Source organism: Vipera ursinii (assembly GCF_947247035.1).
Source record: "Vipera ursinii genome assembly, chromosome: 1".
In the NCBI taxonomy this organism is placed as follows: domain Eukaryota; kingdom Metazoa; phylum Chordata; class Lepidosauria; order Squamata; family Viperidae; genus Vipera; species Vipera ursinii.
Window position 1 is genome coordinate 289,742,611 of NC_139512.1, and position 17,706 is coordinate 289,760,316.

General features: G+C 44.4%; 1 protein-coding gene across 1 annotated transcript in view; it reads left to right on the forward strand.

The window, feature by feature from the left end:
* The window catches only part of CATSPERE (catsper channel auxiliary subunit epsilon), an 84,024-nt gene that overhangs the window by 56,993 nt on the left and 9,325 nt on the right, over positions 1–17,706 (forward strand). The window contains exons 15-18 of the mRNA XM_083375728.1: positions 1,370–1,406; positions 1,496–1,575; positions 1,994–2,093; positions 12,686–12,787. Coding sequence (XP_083231854.1) covers positions 1,370–1,406; positions 1,496–1,575; positions 1,994–2,093; positions 12,686–12,787 — 319 coding nt within the window. The remainder of the gene's footprint in view (positions 1–1,369; positions 1,407–1,495; positions 1,576–1,993; positions 2,094–12,685; positions 12,788–17,706) is intronic.

Consider the following 17,706-nt stretch of genomic DNA (forward strand, 5'->3'; position numbering starts at 1 on the left):
CAATATGATTTTGGAAAACTACAAAAGAAGGAAGATCAACTTGAATGTGGCATGGACTAAGTACATGAAGGCATTCAACTCCCTGCTACATGAATCAGTAGAAACAAAAGCTTTCTGCAAAGAAGAAGGATACAATGGAAGACAGAGTTGCTGGTGAATGGTGATAGACTGGAAAAGGTTAATATCAAATTGACTCAGCTTCCATCCTGAGGTCAGTAAAATGAGGACCCAGATTGTTGGGGGCAATAGACTGACATTATAAACTGCCCAGAGAGTGCTGTAAAGCACTATGGGATGGTATATAAGTCTAAGTGCTATTGCTATTGCTATTAAGAGGAAATTTTCAAAGAGACTATCACCATTAGTGTTTGCTTATTGTTCTACAGATTCCTCTGTCAAGTTAGACCGTGGCTATCAAACAACAAAAACACCTGCCAGGCTATCCGACCTCATTTACATGAGCATGCATTTATACTCTATGGAAAAAAACATTATCTAAAGTAAAATTGCAGCTCAGCACTGCCTGTACATACAGCCAAAACATTGCAATGTAATTTGGATTGGACAAATGTGCCACCCTCACCATCAACAGGGAAAAAATAGTGAAAACTAAAGAAATCTAGATGTACTGTGGAGATAACATAAAGATTCTGGATGAAAACAATTATTACAAATATCTGAGCACCCTTCAAAACAAGAAGAAGATTAGAAGTGAACACATGAGTATAAGGGAGATCTTAAAGTTCAAACTCAGTGGAGAAAATACTATCAAGACAATTAACACTTGGGCAAATCCAGTCCTTAGATACCCAGCTGAAATAGTGGACTAGACTCAAATATAACTAAAAGCTATAGACAGAACAATTGTGGCAAAAGAAAGTAAAGATAGTACCAATAGTAATGCCAATGTGAAATGCCAAAACAGCTGGAGCACCATCAGCATGAACAAAATCACAGTCAATTGCAAAAGGTAGCTTTATTAGGAACAACTTGCAATCTGTGACAATACCTTAAACACCAGAAGGACTCTAAGTGGATAAAATATGTCAAATCCAGTCTAAGCATGGCTGATTGTGCAACTGAATACAATATTAATAGACATTTCATTCACACATATCCTGGAAATATCATTAATTATTGGTAATAGTAATTATGATTAGTTGTTTCATAACCATCTCCTACATTAATTCTCATATATATAAGAAATATATTGTTATGACTGGCCACCCATCAAAAACCTAGGGATCCTATATCAAGTGGCAAAAGGCCGAGTCATATATCTAATGCAGGTGGCATAGAGAATATTGAATTGGATGTTTAATATTGGAATATTACATTTATAGTTCAGAACCTCTTTCTCTCACATTAGGAAGTATCTCAGAGACAAAGGCCGTAAAGGAAACCTGGTAAGAATTACTGTTTTATTTTAGTGAAATGATGCAACTTGGTTTTTTTGTTTTTATTTTCTAACCATACTAAACTGTCTTTTCCATAGGAAGTAATGTTTGATAAAGAAAAGTATGGCTGCCCATTAAAGAGCGATTTTACTGAAGATTTTTATCCTGACGTTAAGATGTAAGTAAAACTAAAACTGTGAAGAATGAGAAAAAGATGCATTATAGACCCTTTCCCCAACTCTTCATGAGAAGAATTGAAGGTGTCAAAAGAAATCAAGATGGTGACTACAACTGTGTGCCCTTGTAGACCTACACCTTTTTTATGTGCACAAAGGAACAAGATTCCAATGACATAGTCACAACTGTCATCTTGACTTTTTTGACCCTTAAATACCCCTGAAAACAGTGGAGGGTTCTCTCTGGTCTGTGCAAAACTTTCAGTTTCATTTGGCAAAGGAGAAATGCTAGCCAAATTAGAAGATGTATTGGAAGGGAGGTAGAGAGAAGTTAGCAAATGATAAATACGCTTGGATCCTTACTATGGCTTTACACTCTTAGAAAAGCTACAGTACTGTACTGTGCTTCTTTATATACAGATATAAGAATCCCCAGACTCTCATACCAGTTGAGGCAAACTATATATTGTGGGAGATGAATGGGAGGACTGACTTTCACTACAGGGCAACTATGGAAAAGGTAAATTGATTGATTGTTTTTGTACTACTACTATTATTATTATCAACCTATATATTTAGAAAGCATCATGATACCTGGGTAGTCATCAATTGAGTAACAGAGTTTTCAATACATAGTTCGGGTTACCTTATCATAACATCCTTTTCTATTTCCCTCAACATTCAATACAACATATTTAAACTAACAAATTTCTAGGAATAGCATGGTCAAGGACGGGCCCAATTGTTGGGACCCCGAGAGGTGGTTGGGCATAGATAGGGGCCTCTGGTGGAGATATATTAAGAGGCCCCTAATATGTTTTCTAGCCGGCTGTTTTAAAGGGTTAGGGAGGGGGGGAATGGTAGGGTTGGGAGGGAATTGGGGTGTACTCCACCAACTGGTCGTCAGTCCAGGCCTGAAATGGTTCCCGGCGAGATGGGGTTGGGGTTGGGGTCTCCTGGTTTCCCTGGCATTGGGGTGGGGTTTCAAATCCCCACAACGATTGGGAACGGCAGCAGGTGGTTACACGGAGGGCCATATCAACACCTGGGATCGTGCCCCCGCTGTCTTCAAGTGGTGGCATGCTCCGACCCTCCAGTTGGTACCCATTTATCCGGGGGTGAGAGGGATCAGGCCCCTGAGCTCAGGCTGGTGTACTTTAATGCCAGATCTGTTGTGAACAAGGCTCCTCTCCGTGATTTGATCGAGGAGGAACACGCGGATCTGGCATGCATTACAGAAACCTGGTTGGGCTCAGAGGGAGGTATCCCTCTGACTGAGCTTTGCCCTCCAGGTTTCTGTGTGTTACATCGGCCATGGGCTCAGGGCAGGGGCGGTGGGGTGGCGGTAGTTATACGGGAGACCTTATGTCCACGGGAGACCACTATTGTACAGATAGGCGGGAGTGAATCCCTCCTCCTGAGGTGTGGCCCTGGGGCTCAGTTGGGCTTGTTGCTAACATACCTGGTGCCCAGCTGTGTAGCAATGGCCCTGCCCGAGCTTCTCAATGCCCTCTCAGGGTTGACGGTTGAGTTTCCCAGACTTATAGTTCTGGGCGGCTTTAACCTGCCTTCTCTGGGAGGGTCGTCTGAGTTGGCCCGGGAGTTCATGGCCTCCATGACAGCCATGGACCTGACCCAAGTAATTCAGGGTCTGACTCATGGGGGAGGACACACTCTCGACCTAGTTTTCTTATCTGGGCAGTGGTTTGATGATCTGGGAGGGGGCTCGCCAACTATTGTCCCCCTGTCATGGTCCGATCATCACCTCCTGCGGTTGGTCTTCCGCTATGCCACCCCCTGCTGCTGGGCTGTAGAACCAACCAGGTGGTTCCACCCCAGGTGCCTAATGGATCCGGAACGGTTCCAGACGGCGCTTGGGTCTATACCTATCCCCCTCACTCACAGCCCGGCCGACACCTTGGTGGATGCCTGGGAAAGGGCTGCCACCGAGGCGCTCGACCGTGTTGTACCCTTGCGACCCCTGACCTGGCGCAGATCCCGGTGGGCTCCATGGTTTTCTGTGGAGCTCCGGGAGATGAAGCGTCAGAGACGAGGTTTAGAGAGCTGTTGGAGATCCAGCCGGTCTGAGTCTGACCGATTGCGAGTAAGAAACTTTACGAGGTCTTATCTCACGGCGATGAGGACAGCGAAGTCTTAATTACTTCGCTGCCCTCATCATGTCCGCAGATAATCGCCTGGCCGCCCTGTTTAGGGTGACTCGCTTCCTCCTTAATCAGGAGGTGAGGGAGGAGCCCTTGCAGGGGCGGGCCGAGGAGTTTAGCTATCATCTGACGGAGAAAATCACTCAGATTCGAGCCGGTTTGGATTCTGACTGGGCAGAGACTGACGGGGGGGAATTGAGCGGTCTAGAGAATGTTACCTGGAGTGAATTCGATCCTGTGACCCCAGATGAGGTGGACAGGATGATGAGGAGACTGTGTTCCACCATGTGTTTATTGGACCCGTGCCCCTCCTGGCTGGTATATGCAGCCCGGGAGGAGACACGAGGCTGGTTCCAGGCAGTAATAACTGCTTCTTTGAGAGAGGGTACCTTCCCTGCCGCCTTGAAGGAGGCGGTGGTGAGGCCCCTTCTCAAGAAGCCTGCCCTGGACCCGGCTATTTTGAACAACTATTGATTTCTTGTAAAGGTGGTTGAGAGCGTGGTGGCACTTAAGCTCCCTCTGTTCCTGGAGGAAATTGATTATCTGGACCCATACCAATCGGGCTTCAGGACCGGGTACAGCACGGAGACAGCATTGGTTGCGCTGGTGAATGATCTCTGCTGGGCTCGGCACAGGGGTTGTTCCTCTGTCCTAGTCCTATTAGACCTCTCAGCGGCTTTTGATACCATCGACCATGGTATCCTACTGCGGCGTCTCAGGGGGTTGGGAGTAGGGGGCACTGTTTTACAGTGGTTCTCCTCCTACCTCCTGGGCCACTCGCAGTCGGTGTTGACGGGAGGGCAGAGGTCCGCCCCGAGGCCTCTCATTTGTGGAGTTCCTCAGGGGTCGGTCCTCTCTCCCCTCTTGTTCAACATCTATATGAAGCCACTGGGTGACCTCATTCATGGTTTCAGGGTGGGGTATCATCAGTATGCTGATGATACCCAGCTTTTTCTTTCCACCCCGAACCAACCCAGTGATGCCCTCGACGTGAGGTCCCATTGCCTGGAGGCGGTCCGGGTTTGGATGGGGAGAAACAGGCTTCGTCTCAATCCTGCCAAGACTGAGTGGCTGTGCATACCGGCATCTCGGGTCAACCAGACTATTCCATCTCTAACGATGGGAGGTGAGGTGTTACCCCCCATTGATAGGGCCCGCAACTTGGGCATCCTCCTGGATTCATGGCTCAATTTTGAAGATCATATAGGAGCCGTGGCCAGGGGGGCTTTTGCCCAGGTTCGCCTGGTGCGCCAGTTACAGCCCTATCTGGACCAAGATGCCCTACACACAGTCACCCATGTGCTTGTGACCTCCCGGCTAGACTACTGCAATGCTCTCTACATGGGGCTGCCCCTGAGGACCACTCGGAGGCTTCAGCTGGTGCAAAATGCAGCCGCGTGAGTTGTGATGGGAGTCTCCCGATACTCCCATGTAACACCTCTTCTCTGCAAGCTGCATTGGCTTCCAGTTGCCCTCTGGGTGAGATTCAAGGTGCTGGTGATGACGTTGTTGTTGTTGTTAGTTGCGAAGTCGTGTCCGACCCATCGCGACCCTATGGACAATGTTCCTCCAGGCTTTCCTGTCCTCTACCATCTTCTGGAGTCCATTTAAGCTCACGTCTACTGCTTCAGTAACTCCATCCAGCCACCTCATTCTCTGTCGTCCCCTTCTTCTATTGCCCTCAATCTTTCCCAGCATTAGACTCTTCTCCAGTGAGTCCTTCCTCCTCATTAGGTGGCCAAAGTATTTGAGTTTTAGCTTCAGGATCTGGCCTTCTAAAGAGCAGTCAGGGTTGATCTCCTCTAGGACTGACCGGTTTGATCGCCTTGCAGTCCAAGGGACTTGCAGGAGTCTTCTCCAGCACCAGAGTTCAAAGGCCTCAATTCTTTGGCGCTCAGCCTTTCTTATGGTCCAACTTTCACTGCCATACATTGCAACTGGGAAGACCATAGCCTTGACTATATGCACTTTTGTTGACAGGGTGATGTCTCTGCTTTTTAGTGTGCTGTCTAGATTTGCCATGGCTTTCCTCCCGAGGAGCAAGCGTCTTTTAATTTCTTGACTACAGTCCCCATCTGCAGTGATCTTGGAGCCCAGGAAAATAAAATCTGTCACTACCTCCATTTCTTCCCCATCTATTTGCCAGGAATTGAGAGGGCCGGATGCCATGATCTTGGTTTTCTTAATGTTTAGTTTCAACCCAACTTTTGCACTCTCCCTCTTCACCCGCAACAAGAGGCTCTTTAGTTCTTCTTCACTTTCTGCCATTAGAGTGGTATCATCTGCATATCTTAGGTTGTTGATGTTTCTTCCGGCAATCTTAATTCCAACTTTTGATTCATCTAGCCCTGCCTTTCTCATGAAGTGCTCTGCATATAAGTTAAATAGGGAAGGCGACAGTATACAGCCTTGCCGGACTCCTTTCCCAATTTTGAACCAATCACTGGTTCCGTGTCCAGTTCTCACTGTTGCTTCTTGGCCCGCATATAGGTTTCTCAAGAGACAAATAAGATGTTCTGGTACTCCCATCTCCTTAAGAACTTGCCACAGTTTGTTATGATCCACACAATCAAAGGCTTCAGCATAGTCAATGAAGCAGAAGTAGATGTTTTTCTGGAACTCTCTAGCTTTCTCCATGATCCAGCGTATGTTGGCAATTTGATCTCTAGTTCCTCTGCCTCTTCGAAATCCTGCCTGTACTTCTGGTAGTTCTTGATCCACATACTGCTGGAGTCTAGCTTGTAGGATTTTAAGCATAACTTTACTAGCATGAGAAATGAGTGCAATAGTTTGAACATTCTTTGGCACTGCCTTTCTTTGGAATTGGAATGTAAACTGATCTTTTCCAATCCTGTGGCCACTGTTGAGTTTTCCAAATTTGCTGGCAAATTGAGCGTAGCACTTTTACTGCATCGTCTTTTAAGATTTTGAATAGCTCAGCTGGAATATTGTAACCTCCACTAGCTTTGTTGTTGCTCAGCTTTTCTAAGGCCCACTTCACTTCACATTCTAGGATGTCTGGCTCAAGGTCAGTGACCACCTCATTGTGATTATCAGGGACGTTAAGCTCATTCTTGTATAGTTCTTCTGTGTAATTTTGCCATCTCTTCTTAATCTCTTCTGCCTCTGTTAGGTCCCTGCCATTTTGGTCCTTTATCATGCCCATTTTTGCATTAAACGTTCCCTTCATCTCTCCAATTTTCTTGAAAAGATCTCTGGTCCTACCTATTCTATTGTTTTCTTCTATTTCTTTGCACTGTTCATTTAAGAAGGCATTCTTATCTCTTCTAGCTATTCTCTGGAATTCTGCATTCAATTGGGCGTATCTTTCTTTTTCTCCCTTGCCTTTTGCTTCCCTTCTTTCCTCAGCTATTTGCAAAGCTTCCTCAGACAGCCATTTTGCTTTCTTGCATTTCTTTTTCTTTGGGATGGTTTTAGTTGCTACCTCTTGTACAATGCTGTGAACTTCTGTCCATAGTTCTTCAGGCACCCTGTCTATCAGATCTAATTCCTTAAATCTATTTGTCACCTCTACTGTATATTGAACAGGGATGTGATTTAATTCATACCTGACTGGCCTAGTGCTTTTCCCTGCTTTCTTCAGTTTAAGCCTAAACTTTGCAACAGGAAGCTCATGGTCTGATCCACAGTCAGCTCCTGGTCTTGTTTTTACTGACTGTATAGAGCTTCTCCATCTTTGGCTGCAGAGCATATAGTCAATCTGATTTCTGTGTTGACCGTCTGGTGATGTCCATGTGTAGAGCCGTCTCTTGGGTTGTTGGAAAAGAGTGTTTGCTATGACCATCGTATTCTCTTGACAAAATTCTATCAGCCTGTGCCCTGCTTCATTTTGTGCTCCAAGGCCAAACTTGCCTGTTATTCCGGTTATCTTTTGGCTTCCTACTTTAGCATTCCAATCCCCCATCATTTTTGGGTGTTAGTTCTATAAGGTGCTGTAGGGCTTCATAGAACCGGTCAATTTCATCCTCTTCAGCACCGGTGGTTGGGGCATAGACTTGGACTACTGTGATATTGAATGGTTTGCCTTGGATTCGAACTGAGATCATTCTGTCATTTTGAGGATTGTATCCCAGTATTGCTTTTCCTACTCTTTTATTGACTATGAAGGCTACTCCATTTCTTCTGAGGGATTCTTGCCCGCAGTAGTATACCTGATGGTCATCTGAATTAAATTCACCCATTCCTGTCCATTTTAGTTCGCTGATTCCTAAGATGTCGATGTTCAATCTTGTCATCTCTTGTTTGACCACGTCCAGCTTGCCTTGATTCATGGATCTTACATTCCAGGTTCCTATGGAGAAAAACTCTTTACAGCATTGGACTTTCCTTTCACCACCAGACATATCCACAGCTGAGCGTCCTTTCGGCTTTGGCCCAGTCGCTTCATTCTTTCTGGCGCTACTAGTACTAGCCCTCTGCTCTTCCTCAGTAGCATATTGGACGCCTTCCGACCTGAGGGGCTCATCTTCCAGCGTCATATCGTTTTGCCTTTTGGTACTGTCCATAGGGTTTTCATGGCAAAGATACTGGAGTGGGTTGCCATTTCCTTCTCCAGTGGATCACGTTTTGTCAGAACTCTCTGCTATGACCTGTCCGTCTTGGGTGGCCCTGCACGGCATAGCTCATAGCTTCATTGAATTACGCAAGCCCGTTTGCCACGACAAGGCAGTAATCCATGAAGGGGGGTGATGACCTATAAAGCCCTAAATGGCATGGGACCGGATTATCTAAGGGAGCACCTGCTGCCAGCATCAATTTCCAATCGTCCTGTGCGTCCCACAGGGAGGGCCTCCTCAGGGTACCGCCGGTCAAGGATTGCCGACAGGCGATCCCCAGGGGGAGGGCGTTCTCTGTGGGCGCGCCTGCCCTATGGAATCAACTGCCAACGGAACTCTGGACTGCCCCCGACCTTCGTTCATTTCGCCGGGACCTAAAAACCTGGCTTTTTGAGCTATCTAGTCTGGACTGAGGGGTTTAATGTTTTTAAATTGTGATTTTAATTTTTTGCGGCTAGACTTAATTTAATTTAATTTTAATTTTATATTGTATTGTTTTTAAATTTTGCCTTGTAAATCGCCCTGAGTCCTTTGGGAGTAGGGCGGTATATAAACCAAATTAATAAATAAATAATAAATAAATTAGAGAAGATTTTGTCAATACAATTTCAATAGGGTATATCTATATCCCATTATTAAATTTTATCTAGTTTTGATGTTAATTATAGTATCCAAGTTTAACCTTTAACATTCCAAGTAGTATTCACAACCCAAGGTTTCCTTATCTTATTAACCAAAGATTGTATCATCTAACATACACCAATAGTTAAATAGCTAGCTTCTACCTAATAAACATTGTATATTTCATATCCTAATACATCACAAGTTACCAGTCGGAGAGTCTATACTTGTCAATCTACTGCTACTTATACATAACCAAAATTTTAAAATCAAATATAGGATCCATAAATCAGATTTCCATTATATCAATATATAAATTTATAAATTTATAAGCTTAATAAATATTTAAACACATTTTAATTCTATCGCACGAATATTTTCTATTTCAGGTCCTAATAAGTCACTAATTACTAACAAAATGACATAATTCTCTAGGAATTGATTTTTTAAATCTAACTCTAGGTTTCTTTTTTTGCCAGCTGGGTTTCCAGACCCAGGGCTTTAAATTGCCAAGTAGGTCTTCATTTGCTCGCATGCATATTATTTGTTGAACCATTTATAGTCATTATATTGTTGCCATGTTAATTCCACTCTCTTTATTTGCTCTGACATCTCTGTTTGCAGTTCAATCTGGATTCTTCTTCCATCTGGGTTGATCTGTTTTGAGTAGAAAATCTTATCCAGTTTTATAGTTAGTAATTGACTGTCCAAGCTTTCCACAGGTTGTCTTTGTTGGTCTTCAGTGTCTTCTATGTTGGCATCACTATCTTGCATGTAGTGCAAGAAATTGAAATTGTAGGCTCCTTAGAGAGGGTCAGAAGTTGAGTATTAAGTATTTTCCTAGTTTGTTGTTGGTCTTTAAGATTGTTTGTCATAGTAATAGTTCCTTGTACTTTAAAAATTGTATGTTCTTTGAGTAAAGTCAGGTTTTGGATATTAGTTTTTTCAGTACTTTGTTGTTGTTGCTTATATTCCTCTGTCTCAATAGTAGTATCTTCCAATTTTATTATATTCTGAAGTGTAAGTTCTTTAGTTGCAGTCTGGGTTTCAATTTGTGACTTAAGGTTGGCATGTAAATTATTAAATCTGGAGATAGACATCTCAGTGACTCTATAGATTGTTTCAAGTATAAGGTTATAGTCAAGCGAGGTTTGTGGCTAATCCTTCTCCATTTTGTAGTATTTATAAATAGTCCTTAGTGGAGGCTATTTTTCAAACAAAAATCAGTAAGTGTCCACCTCCACAAGTCTAAGCCAGATTCATCTCCAGCTGTTTCAGGTTTTTATCTCAAAGCCAAGGTTAGTCCAAAATGTAAACACTTGCTGTAACAGGCTTAGCCACTAGATTTCCCCAGAGTACTTCAAATCCTTTTCAGACAGAATCTTTTTGTTTATTTCTTTGTTTATTTCTTTTCTTTTTTAGACTATTGGTAGAATAGTCCATTTCTGTGAATATAGGAACTTTGGGCCAAAAGTAAAAAGGCAGTAAGTCCAATTAATCAGTATCATTTAGTACAGGGCTTTTTCTTTTCTCTCCCAATGTAGACAAAGGCCGCTATTAAGGAGGGTGGGGAACAAAAAACAGAAATCCCTTCCCTCTCTCCTCACAAGGGGAAGCAAATTCAGAAAGCTTTTGACAGGCAAAGTAGATGATTAGGAAAAGAAGGCAATTCTCACCCAGTTTTCAAGTGCTTTGTTGTGCTTTTGGCTTCGGCAGGAAACAGCTAAACGATGGGCCATAGGAATGGCCGATCCTTTCTTTTTTGGTTCGGAGAGTAGCTCCAAGCCAACGGGAGGGCCGCCTCCCTTCTGCCACCGACTGGAGAGACCTCTCCCCCCACTCATCACCCCTCCAGGGTGACTTTCAACCCCTTTACAGGGGCTCCCCGATGAAGAAATCCAGGCGACACGAGGAGCAATACCCTCATGTCTCTGGCTGCACTGAAATCTGAAACTGGAAGCCTACTTTATTATTATTTTGTATCTGTTTGTATAATACAGATTGATAAGTTGAAATGAGGTATTTGGATCAGTTTCCTTTCTTAGAAAGAAAGGCAGAGAAAATACTAACACTTCTTCCATATCTAAAGCTCCAGTCACCTGGCTGGCTTAGAAAAAAATGAATGGAAAAATAGACACTAGGACAGGGGTCAGCATCCTGAAACATTGAAAGAGCCACTTGGAACCGGTTCCCTCACAAAAGGAAAAACTGGGAGCTGCAAAAAATGTGTGCGCATGCATGTACATGCATGCATGTGCAGAACAGGGTTTGACTGAAGAGTGGAGACAAGGCGAGATATACACCTACCCTGCATATTTGAATTGATTGGTTGAACCTTTTTAGTTGCACTTTTTTTTTTGGACTGCACATGGCAGAGGACTGGGAACCGCAGAAGATGGCTGAAAGAGCCGCATGTGGCTCCGGAGCTGCGGGTTGCAGACCTGTGCACTAGGCCTATCTTTTGCCTTTTTCTGTGCTATGCAAAGGAATTTAAAGGTATTTTTGAGAAAAGTGTGAAAAAACAGTCAGGGAGGGACTTGCAAAAACATTACCCAGTCCAGACATTGAAGCAAGTGTAAAAAAGAAATTCAAAATAATCTCCTCTTGGTTGTTTATTATAAAATGGAATAAAAAGAAACTTGGATAGGCTAACCCTAACCCTAACCCTAAGCAACAACACTGCCCAAACGGCCCACTTCTTCTGTGGCTGCTCACCATTGCTTGAGCTCATCGCCCCCAGCCTCCATTTCACTGTCACAGGCTTTCAGGAAAGGCCTCTGCAGCTGAGAATCGAGCTCTGGATTGACATGTGCGGTGCCCCAGTCTCCAGGGGGTCCTGTGTGCATCAATCTGGAGCTTGGTTTTTGGCTTCAGAGGCCTTTCCTGAAGGCCTCTGACTACAAAATGGAGGCTGGGGGTAACGCGGGCAAGCGGCTTCAGATGTGGGCCGGCGAGGCAAGGCAAGTGTTGAGGCATGGGAGGCCTGGCAAGTGAGGGGCATGTGGGCCAGCTCCACCACCCCCGCCCCAACGTAGCTTGATTTTTAGGTATGCGCCTCGCCCAAAACTAGGGCTTATTTTGGGGGTAGGGATTATTATTGTTGTTATTCAGGAGATGCATTTCCCATATTATAATGAGTATAATGAGTTTACAAGTTACTAAAGTTCAAATATTTACACAATTTTTTTTCTTGGCCAGCTTGAACTGGTTCTTATCAGAAGCCACATTCCACATGGAGAATGTTCTGTTGCTTCAAAGAACTAGAAACATTAATCAAAGACAGTTACTAAAAACATTGCTGAAAGAGGCCCCCCTCTCCTGATCCCATCAATTCTTCTCTCAGGCCTCTTCTTCAGCTCCTGGCTATTGGTGCCAAAGAATGCTGTCCCAAGCCTGCACTGCAGTAAGCTCCATGCTAGTTAGATTGAAGCCCAGTGCCAGCAGGCCTCAAACTATGTGCTATGTAAATGTTGCATGGTTTTCAAATGCCCGAAACACATTCATGTGATTGTGGGGATGTCCTGATAGTTGTCAGTTCAAGGTCCAGTTACAAGTCCATTTTTTCAGGGCCTTCATAATTTTGAATGGTTGTTGAACAAATGGTTGTTAAACAAGGACTACCTGTAACAAAAAATCAAATATCTTTAGAAAATAGAGTAATATTCTAAACATATATGGTTACCAGAATGTCAGAGTTTATCTATTCTGAGAATTCTTTTCTTAGTTAAGTTTTGTGTGCTTGTTTTTAACAGGTCCGTTGTTTAAATACTGCACAGAGTTGGAATCAGATGATTAAAATATACAATAAAACAATCAAAACAATTGAAGATGTAGATGAAATATGGGGACCTCATGTAAGCATCGGGCATATAAGTAAAAATATAAGTAAAATCAGTCTTTAAATATATATCTAATTTTATTTAGCTATTAATCTTTATTTAAAACAAAACAAGTGTCCTACACTTATAGATTAATTCTAACAGTTATTGATTTCTGAAATTATTTTGTTATTATAACTGTTTTTCTAGATGTCAGTCAAGTGATATAATTCAAGAGTGCAAACATTGGAGGAGATTTTGTTGTTAATCTGTATGCTGTTTTATGCTTTCAGAGCAATCAGGACAATAATCATTGCAGTCAGTGCTTTTTTTCTAAAAAAAAAGGTGCCAAAACTCTCATCTTGGCGGGTGCAGGAGGTGGGGGTGACGGTGCTGCTGCAGTCACGGGCATGAGGGGTGTTGGCGGTGGGCTGCCCCCCCGGGCCGGAGCCGGCACAGCTGGTGCTGTTGGAGCAGTGGGGCTGTGCGGTGTGGGTGGCGGCGGTGTGGGCCAGGCGCTGCAGGGCGGCCATGTAGGCACGCAGGGTGAGACGACGGTGGCGCAGGTCCAGCACCGGGTAGGCCACCAGCCTGGCTGACACGGGTGAGCACAAGGATGGAATGCACATGGACTCCGCAGAACCCACCTCCCACTCCTTGTCCTCTCTTACTTACCTAGTTGAGATGGTGTAGTTGGGCAGCAGGGAGGGGTGCAAAGTTCCTATTGTACAGTAAGAATGTGGATTTGATATTTGGTTTACGGTGCTTGGACCATTGTTTTTCAGGAATTTTAAAAGGTCAGTTAAAGTGGCTTGCTAGGTGTTTGCTTCCTTAGGAGAGGTGTGGGTCTTCTTGTAAGTATTGATTGTGGTTACGATATGAGTGATGTTACAGGGGAGTCATGGCTTTGCAGGAAACTCTATGATTGATAGTTAGATGCCAGATGTTGCCTCTTTAAGATCAGTGGGTGGAGATAAAGAGTGTGGCAAGCAAAGAGAGATATGGTGATAAATGTTGGGCAAATCATTACAGATTTTTTTAAAAACCTGCAGTTTAGACATGGTTACTAGGCTTATTTAGATGAAGATACTTTGGAATTATCTTTGTTTTGGAGCAGTTGGTGGGTGGTCTGGCTATGGAGAACATGGACAGTGAGTACTTTGCCATAATCAAATTACTTCCTGGTTCAGGTAAGGGTTGTTGCCATCTGGGAGCTCCATGATTGTAGAAGTACTGATTAGGATGATCACCTCAGAAACTTCATGGATCTTCTAGATGGTTTCCAGAAGATTTTCCCTGTTGCAAGTAGCCATTGCATTCAGGAAGTGTATGAAGAAAAGTTGTGGATTCTCTTAGGACCCCTATAATTAAAATAAGTAATTCTGAGGATATATTTATTTGTATCATGAAATAGTACCAACACAATCTAAATACATATTTCATAATCTAAAGTTATGTTATTAAATAAATGAACACATCCACTTTTTTTCAGAATTACAAGTCCTGTTTTAAAAAAAGACCAGATCAAATAAGGAAACTGGATAAAAGATATGAGATCTTAAATAATTCTGGTTTGAACTTTATAACTTGGCCTCAGTATAGCAGTATTTATATGTTCAAGCTGAAAATATTGGATCCAAATTTCAGGTTAGCTTTCAAATTTGATTTGAGTCTGATAGATATTATTCATTATTTGTAACCTGAAAGGAAGGTTATGCTTCCACAATGTTTCATATGGAATTACTTTATTTTATTAATAAACCTTTTACAGCAGGGGTGTCAAACTCAATTTCATTGAGGGCCACATCAGCATTACGGTTGCCCTCGGGGGGCCGGGAGGGCGTGGCCAGGTGGGCGTGGCCGGGTGGGCGTGGCCAGCTCAATGCTGCTCACTCAGCGCAGCTTACTCAATGAAAGAAAGTTGGCAGCAGTGCCCCTGAGGGGCAGGCAGGGTGGCAAAAACAGTTTTTAGCGCTCAGCTCTACTATACCAGCAAATCAAGCAATCACACCAGGGTTACCCTTGTAGGTAGGTGCACTTGAAGCAGGCAGAGTGCCACTCAACCTGGTTCCCAGAGGGCCAACTTCCCCCTTCATCCTCGAGCCCCCCGAAAAAGCCTAGTGGGGTGGGGCCGGATATTGGCTCATTTGCAGGCACCCCGATGAGCATTGCATAGCCGTAAGATAGGTAGTCCTCGTTTAGCAACAGTACAGTTACAACAGTGGTGACAAAGTAACTTTGCAGCCAATCCTTGCATTTAGAACTTTTTCAGGTTTGTGTGGCAAATGGCAGCTGAAGTAAGAACCTAAGTCAGTTGCAGTTTCACTGAGTGACTGCATTGCTTAACAACCAAGTGGCTGGTCCCAATTGTGGTCGGTAAATGAGAACTACCTGTATTTCTATGTCCTTTTTGGTGTGGTAGAGGGCTTCAAATTCAGGAAACCTTCCTAAAAAGGACCAGAGACTTACTTTCCCCAGGCTAGGAGTGCCTCTGAAGTACACACACTTGAACAGCAATTCAACACATAATCACACTTCTGTACCCATGCCAGCTTTTCAAAACCACACCGGCAGCAGGGGATCCCACTTCAGTTTCCATTTTACAGCTTTACCCTGTGCAGCAGAAACCCAGCACCTGCAAAATTACCCGTAACACAGCCTGGAATTAAAGGATTCTGCCCTCGGCAGTGATAGGTAGGCAGTTGAAGCAATCAGTGAAGGTCTTCCATAATTTTATGTTATACCGCTGTTTACCACAAATCTTGAGTGGGGCTTCTAGTTCCAACAAAATGGGCTGGCTCAGGAAGATCTCTCGTGACTTCAGGCATATGCCCAGAATCTCATTTTCTGTGAGCTGAACATTCTTGCCTGGATGTAATCCTTGCACTTCAAGCACCCAGCACAGGAGCCCATGCGTGAAAGAAGCCCGGCAGAGGAGCTGGAGCGGCTCCACTGCTGGGGGCGCCTCTTGGCCGGGCCTTGCAGGATCTGGGCTGGGCGCCTCTGCTCGCCCTCAGCAGCGCCCGGCAAAGTAGCTCGCATGCGAAACAAGCCCGGCAGAGGAGCCGGAGTGGCGAGCAGAGGCGCCCGGCTTGGATCCTGGAAGGCCCCAGCCAAGACGTGCCCCCAGCAGTGGAGCCGCTCCGGCTCCTCTGCCAGGCTTCTTTCACACAAGGGCTCCTCTGCCGTGCTTGTTTTGCGTGCGAGCTACCGTATTTTTCGGACCATAAGACGCACCTGACCATAAGACGCACCCAGTTTTTAGAGCAGGAAAACAAGAAAAAAATTATTCTGAACCAAATAGTACCAGTATACTAAAACAGGGCTTTTCAACCTTTTCATCCATTGTACCACTTTTAGGACAAGGCAGTGTCACCCAGCAACGTGTCAAAAACTTAACCCCCCCTGAAAAAGGAAAAAAAAAGATAAAGTACAGGTAGTCCTCGACTTACAATGATTCACTTAGTGACCGTTCAAAGTTATGACACTGAAAAAGTGATTTATGACCATTTTTCACACTTATGACCGTTGCAGCATCCCCAGGGTCATGTGATTTACATTCGGATGCTTGGCAATCGATTCATATTTATGATGGTCATATTGTTCCAGGGTCATGTGATCGCCTTTTGCAACCTTCTGAGAAGCAAAGTTAGTGGGGAAACCAGATTCACCTAACAATCATGTTACTAATTTAATTTCTCTCTCTCCTTCTCTTTCTCTCCCTCTCTCCCCCTCCCTCTTTCTTTCTCCTCTCCTTCTTTCTCTCTCTCCCTTTCCTTTCCCTATTTTTCTCTTTCCCTCTATTTCTCCCTCTTTCTCTCTCTCCCTGTTTCCCTCCCTTTTTCTCCTTCTCCCTCTCTATTTTTCTCTTTCCCTCTATTTCTCCCTCTTCCTCTATTTCCCTCCCTCTTTCTTTCTCCTTGTCTCTCTCTCCCTTTCTTTCTCTCCCTCTTTCTCTCTCCCTCTATTTCCCTCCCTTTCTCCTTCTCTCTCTCCCTCTTTCCCTCTATTTCTCCCTCTTCCTCTATTTCCCTCCCTCTTTCTTTCTCCTTGTCTCTCTCTCTTTCTTTCTCTCCCTCTTTCTCTCTCCCTCTATTTCCCTCCCTTTCTCCTTCTCTCTCTCCCTCTCTCCCTCTTTCCCTCTATTTCTCCCTCTTCCTCTATTTCCCTCCCTCTTTCTTTCTCCTTGTCTCTCTCTCCCTTTCTTTCTCTCCCTCTTTCTCTCTCTCCCTCTATTTCGCTCCCTTTCTTTCTGCTTCTCTCTCTCCCTTTCCCTCTCTATTTTTCTTTTTCCCTCTATTTCTCCCTCTTCCTCTATTTCCCTCCCTTTCTTTCTCCTTTTCTCTCTCCCTTTCTTTCTCTCCCTCTTTCCCTCTCCCTCTTTCCCTCTCTCCCTCTATTTCCCTCCCTTTCTTTCTTCTTCTCTCTCTCCCTCTTTCTCTCCCTCTCTATTTTTCTCTTTCCCTTTATTTCTCCCTCTTCCTCTGTTTCCCTCCCTCTTTCTTTCTCCTTGTCTCTCTCCCTTTCTTTCTCTCCCTCTTTCTCTCTCCCTCTATTTCCCTCCCTTTCTCCTTCTCTCTCTCCCTCTTTCTTTCCCTCTCTATTTTTCTCTTTCCCTCTATTTCTCCCTCTTCCTCTGTTTCCCTCCCTCTTTCTTTCTCCTTCTCTCTCTCTCCCTCTCTCTCTATTTTTCTCTCCCTCCCTCCCTCCCTCTCCCATTGTCCCTTCCTTCTTTCCTTCCTTCCTTCTTCCTTCCTTCCCTCCCTCTCTGTCCTTCCCTCTCCGCGTTAGAGCAGTACCTACGGAGGCAGCCCTGCGGCCCGGCTTTCTCTTGCAGAAGGCAGACTGAAACGGAGCAAGGAATGCGAATCGCCCGATCTCGCGCTTCAGCGATCTCCTCTTCTCGGTTTCAGTTTCTTTTGCTACAAGACAAAGCAGGCTGAAACGGAGCGAGG